At 37.8% G+C, this 6,000-nt stretch overlaps 1 protein-coding gene across 1 annotated transcript; it reads left to right on the forward strand.

The window, feature by feature from the left end:
• The first annotated feature begins 2,282 nt into the window (after nt 1–2,282).
• Nucleotides 2,283–3,311, forward strand: LOC144636068 (adenosine receptor A3-like). Its single transcript, XM_078495213.1, has one exon. It carries the CDS (start codon nt 2,283–2,285, stop codon nt 3,309–3,311), a length of 1,029 nt encoding a protein of 342 aa, XP_078351339.1.
• Nucleotides 3,312–6,000: the final 2,689 nt, after the last annotated feature.

The raw sequence follows: 6,000 nt of genomic DNA on the forward strand, positions 1-6,000 counted from the left end.
TATTTTCAGCTGTAGTTGCCTCCTCAGCAATTTCGGAACAGACTGAAAGATTGGTGGAGCTCTCCATAAAGAAAGAATCAGAGAAATTCGGTAAAGCACAAGTAGTGCAGGTCCAGTCGATGTGCGGGTAGTCAAAATAGTATTTGATTGTTGTTTTAGACATATTTAGACAATTCACGTGGGACCAAGTGTTGCACTGTGCACACATGATGGCGTCTTGGTTCTTTCGAACGGTTTTGCTGCATTCACCGCAAGGATACTTTGAAGAAGCTTTGTTCTTCGGTCCAGGATTAGAGGATACGTCTCCACAAGCCAGAAGTTGACGTTCGAACTGAAAAGTGCTTGATCCTGTAGATGTGTATCGTACTCTAGCGGACAAGAATCGCTTCGCTCGGTGGCTTCTTTTGCCCGCATGATTAATTGGCAATTTATTAGTCGCAGGCACAGTGGCTTGAGAAATAGAACTGTTGAGCGATGCTTTTCGATGATGTTCTGCCCATTTCAGTTGGAAAAACTCTGTAGTTGCCACGAAGTAAAGCACCAAACACAGACGCAGCATTTTGCGACCGACCACGACCGGCCGTGCAAAGTATGTGAACGTGCAGACGTTGAGTGGGTTTTTTTTTTTTTTTTTTTTTTTTTTTTGCTTACTGGCAAAATTATTAATTTTGCTCACTGGCAAAATTATATGAATATCCTAAAATCTATACAAACGGGCGCACAGTTATTGTTAATTTTTCAAATTATCCATGTTAATTCTAAATTTGGATACGTCTCAATTAAGAACGAGTACAATTTGAACAGTCTCATGTTAGATGTAGTTAAAATGGCATATGTTATTCTCTAAATTGAAAATTCTTGAATTCAAAACAATACTTGGATACACTATTCTTGGACGACTAGCGAGTTAGAGTCGCTATCGTCTAATTTTGACAGTTGGAATTCTTTTCGGTGATTCTGAAGTTTCCCAGCATGAAGTCCAATTACATGTTTCAAATTTTCAGACGATTGGCACACATACCACCAAAATCTTTTAAATCTCTCAGTTATTTTCTAGGTTTAAATATCTTTATTATTCTTTTAAGTTTAATTTATAAATTATGGTAAGAGGACTGAGAGGAGTCCAATTTGGTTGGCAATCACACGAGTGGTATACACAATCAGACGAACGCTAAGCGAGAGTCTGATTCGCGATTTGTTTAATCAAAATATCTATGAAATTATATCGTTTCCCTACAAATATTCGACCTCCTGACAAAGCAGCAGCCTTTAGTAAAAAAAAAAAAAAAAAAGCTGCTGTACTTGTTATTAGCGTAATTAGAAACGTTTGAAGACTGGATTTTCTACATTTGCATACAGGTGACAATACTTCTTTTCACGTCCCATCAACACAAATTAGCTGCAAATGGCATTTTTCCAAATCTGAATCGAATTTTGATATAACATGTAAGACTAGGATGGTCGATTGGCTTCGTTAGCAGAGGAAGAATACTTTTTTACCACAAAATAATACTTCATAGGCTAAAATCGTTTTTAATCATTGAGTAAGAACAAGTCATCTTCTCATACCAAAGTGCAGATTGAAGCCAAAATATAAAGCACATCGCCAGGTTTATTTCTTATTAAGGAGGGATGCAATTACAGATAAAAAAAAAACAACCAATTACAAAGCTTCAAATTCAGTTAATAAGATGTGTTTCAACAGCCATAATTTGTCCAATTGGCAACCAATAATTGCCTGTTAGTTGGAAATCGACTCTCTGCATGGAATAGGCAAATGTCGTATTCTCTTCTTCTCGTGTAAAAGTGTACATTGTAGTCAACAGTGAAAAGAAAACAACCGCAAAACTTATTTCTTGTGTATTTTACAAAGTATCGGTGCAATTGCGATTTTTTAACATCGAAAAATAAAAACAGCGAAATTAGGTAGCCTATGTTATGACATTATAAATTAAAAATTTCCTTATCGCTCCGCAGTGATGATTATAAATTGGCCATGCAACAAGAAGAACACAACCGCAAAACTTATTTCTTTTCTATATTAAAAGTGTCGGTGCAATTGCGATTTTTAACATCAAAAATTGAAAACAGCGAAATTAGGTAGCCTATGTTATGACAGTTATAAATTAAATATTCCTTATCGCTCTGCAGTGATGATTATATGGGCCATGCAACGAGAAGAACAGAACAAAAAATTAACCATAACTGTGTAACTTGGTCTTTTTTCCGTGCATCAAGAAACCACAACTCTTTTGAAGTCAACGTTCACCTTAAAGCCAGACATGTGCAACATATCGACAGCGAACAGCGGGCTGAAGAATGAAACTGCTTTAATTTTTCCTTCCAAAGCAGAAGGCATCGCATGGTGCAGCACTTTCGTGTTAACAAGCATCTTTATTGTCACAGGAAACTTGCTTACCATTGTTCTCTTTGCCGTGTGCAAGACACTTCGCAAAAAAAGTTTATTTCTAGTCATCAATATGGCGTTTGCTGACCTGGTGCTAGGGGCTGTGTCCTTGCCTATTTACATTTATGAAGTCGGAGCTAGATTTCACCTTTGGACTGGAGGATTGTCGAGGTATAAGTATCTTTCCATTTTCCACCTTATCGTCGATACCATTTTCTTTATCGCCTCGTTAATTTCTGCAGCCTTCATATCAGGGGAGAGATTTTACGCCATATATTGGCCATTTAAGCACCGAACATTATCAATGCGAGCATACCGCATTGTTATTTTCGTGGTGTGGTTACTAGCTCTCCTTGTATCCGCAGTTTTCATCGGAATAAGTATGTTCATTTCTGACAAAGCTAATTTGTACGCTTGGACACCATTTGTATTGGTCCTAGCATTCATCATATGTGGTTGTAACATCGGCATTTGGAGAAAGTTTCAACATGGAGAGGTTCCTTCACAGCAGCAAAACAGAGCCACACAAAACAAACGCTTAACAAAGACTTTGCTGTTTGTATCTGTTCTTGCGTTGCTGTCTTGGCTCCCAATGATTATCGTGAACTATTTATTTTATTTCTTTGAAGTCTCGCTGACAAATTGGAGCATTTATATGGTAACCGTTATAAATTTTTCCAACGCTTTTGTAAATCCAATTGTGTATGCATTAAGAATTCCAGAGTTTCGCCAAGCGCTGGGACTGTGTTGTTTCAGGAGGCAAGCCACGATGAACGTGGAAGGTACTGGGAGAAGAAATAACAGAGCTGCCAAAATGGTGCCGTCGGCACAACTCATAACACAAACTGATTCTAGTTACCTACAAATGGCGTTTGAACAGGAAGTCATGGATACCAAACTGTAACCAACCATGGTGTGAAAAAGTGTTGAACGTAGAACAGCTAAAGAAGTATGTTGTATAAACGCAACAATTATTATGTAAAATACTTTTTTTGTTTTTGCTTTCTTTAAGTTTTTGCAAGCATTTCGAATCTTAAGTTTTCGCTGGGAACAAAAATTGTTTTCCTCTAGTCTAGGTCTAATGAAATATAACTTTTTCCAACTTCAAAGTTTTCATCATTTGTTGTCCAAATAATTTGACATAATTAACATACTCGGAGTATCCTTCCGATTCTCGATGTACTGAACTATCTGGGTTATGCTAAAATCAATTTTACATTTTCTGTACAGTTTTATTTTTTGCCAGCTATTTTCAGCAAAAACACGATTAACATGTTTTATTCTTATTCCACTAGCATACTAGACTTTAAACGCTAAAATTATTGATTGATGGTCACTTAAATTGCTTTGGCCTTACCGATTCGGCCATACAAAATGACAGCAATATTAATTTTAACAAAAAAATTCAATTTTCATAAATGTGGATTTTTTCCACTGTTAAAGTATCAAAAATTCACTAGAACACAGTACTGAAAAGAGCAGGTCTTTCTGGTCACCTGCTGTTTTGCGCTGCGTGAACTTCAAAGAAAGTTTATCAGCAGTCACATCTGTTGAAGATAACAGAGGAGGGCCACTGCTACGCCGCAAAATGTAATAATCGCCGCAGAATGTAATACTAACGCAATATGTAATAAAAATTGCCGCAAAATGTAATAAAATTAACGCATAATGTAAACGTTGCTCACGCTAAATGGTTGGGTATGTTTTGTACATTAGACTCCGCAATACAGCATTTGCAAATAGTAGCAAACCAAACTTGTTTCATGACTACATGCAAAATTGGTCTGTTAGCACCCGACACAAGTTAAAATGCGGATTAAGAAAGGGCTTATTCGCCACTCGATAAATCCGTGGCGTTTTTTGCGACTTACAAAACCTAGTACTTAAGGCGTGCCTATTTTTTATATAAACTAGTGGTAACCACAGGTTAGAAAGTGCGGGCCTTGACGCACTTAGAAAAGGTACTGGTACGAGAGTGCGTAATTTTAGATGGCAGTGTCGATAAATAAATGATAAAATGGACAAAAGACAATTATTCCGAGTAACGCATCAAGTAAGGAATGCATGTTTTTATCGTTTTGGGAAGTGTAATCGAGCACGCGGTGTGAATTGGGATGTGATTTTTCTCAGTCGGTAAACTCGCTATGTTGTGCTCGCCTTTTATTAACGTGGCGCGATCAATGATAAATCACTGGACAAAAGACAATTATTCCGAGTAACGCATCACGTTTAAATTGCTTCGAACCGGCCGCGAACCAGTCGGAGTTGTTTTTTGATTGACAGTTTTTTTTTTGAAGTGTAGACGAGCACGCGGTGTGAATTAAGATGTGATTTTCCTCGGTCGATAAACTCGCTATGTTGTCAGTGTTATAACGAATTTCTCGAGAATAACCGTTGTTGGAATCATTCGCTTTGCCGTGGTTTATATGTGATACAATCAGAGCAAATTTTCGCAAAAGCAACACCCGTAAAACAAGTCTGCAATATGTGACAATCGTTCTTGGAGAACAGATTTTCTCTTCCGGTGTTACGACAAACTGTCGTGATTGACACATTTTTCGCATTCCGATCGTTCTTAGTGGAAGAACAAAATTTTCAACTTCCGTTTTCTCTTCGCTTTTTAATAACGTGGCGCGCACGCGTAAAACACAATCCGCTGGTCACTGTCAAGATTAGGATTGCGGGCCTCTCTTGGGCCCGCAATAACAATTATGTAAAACTGTTATCCCCGGTTCTTAGTCTCATCCACACCTATCTTATTTATCTTTAATTAAATTGCAAAAACACTGTCGTTATAAAATGAAAAATGAAAAAAGCCAAACAGGATTTATTTCCCTATTTCCATTTTTCTTTTTCATTTGTTTTTTCTCTCTGTACTGCAATTAGGTGTATACCATCCCCCGTATTTAACAACAGAACACTGTTCGCGTTTAACTTACCGCATTATAAATTTGTGGCAGATTCATTTTGGACTGTAGGTTTTTGTCGAAGGTCGAGGGTCAAATGTTGAGGGTCGAGGGTCAAATGTCGAGGGCCGAGAGTAAAATGTCGGCAATTTATTTCTTATTATTTATTTTTTATATTTTTATTACAGTAGAACCCCGGTAACTCGAACTCGGATAGCTCGAACAACCCCGCTAACTCGAACTAACTTCTATTTCCCTTGGACCCACTCTTCAGTCAGTTTTATTCGGTTAACTCGAGAAACACGAAAACTCCGCTAACTCGAACTGGTTTTCGTTTCCCTTCAGAGTTCGAGTTACGGGGGTTCAGCCGTATTACTTTTTTAAGATCGGCGGCTGGTCAAGATTTTCTAATCATTATTGCGGTTTTCAGTGAAATGCGAACTCTGAAATTCTATTCTTAACCAACGGTTTACGTTTTTTGCTGCCGTCAATCATCTTAGCGGACCTCTCGGGAAACAAAAGTTCACTTCATTCGGGTGAAAAGGTCAATTCTGGCAGTTGTGATTGGTAGATTTCGATCCATTTTGTTTGCTTCTGTTTTTCATGGTTCGTTGGCTGTTGCCATAATTATGACTGACGGCAGCGAAAAACGCAATTGTTAGTTGGATTTTGAATTCCAGAGTTCGC

This window comes from Oculina patagonica, chromosome 1, assembly GCF_052425735.1.
Source record: "Oculina patagonica isolate OP01 chromosome 1, crgOcupat, whole genome shotgun sequence".
NCBI lineage: Eukaryota > Metazoa > Cnidaria > Anthozoa > Scleractinia > Oculinidae > Oculina > Oculina patagonica.

Bases quoted from the DNA above. Each gene is read 5' to 3' on its own strand.
- LOC144636068 (XM_078495213.1), top strand. From the start codon at position 2,283: ATGTGCAACATATCGACAGCGAACAGCGGGCTGAAGAATGAAACTGCT.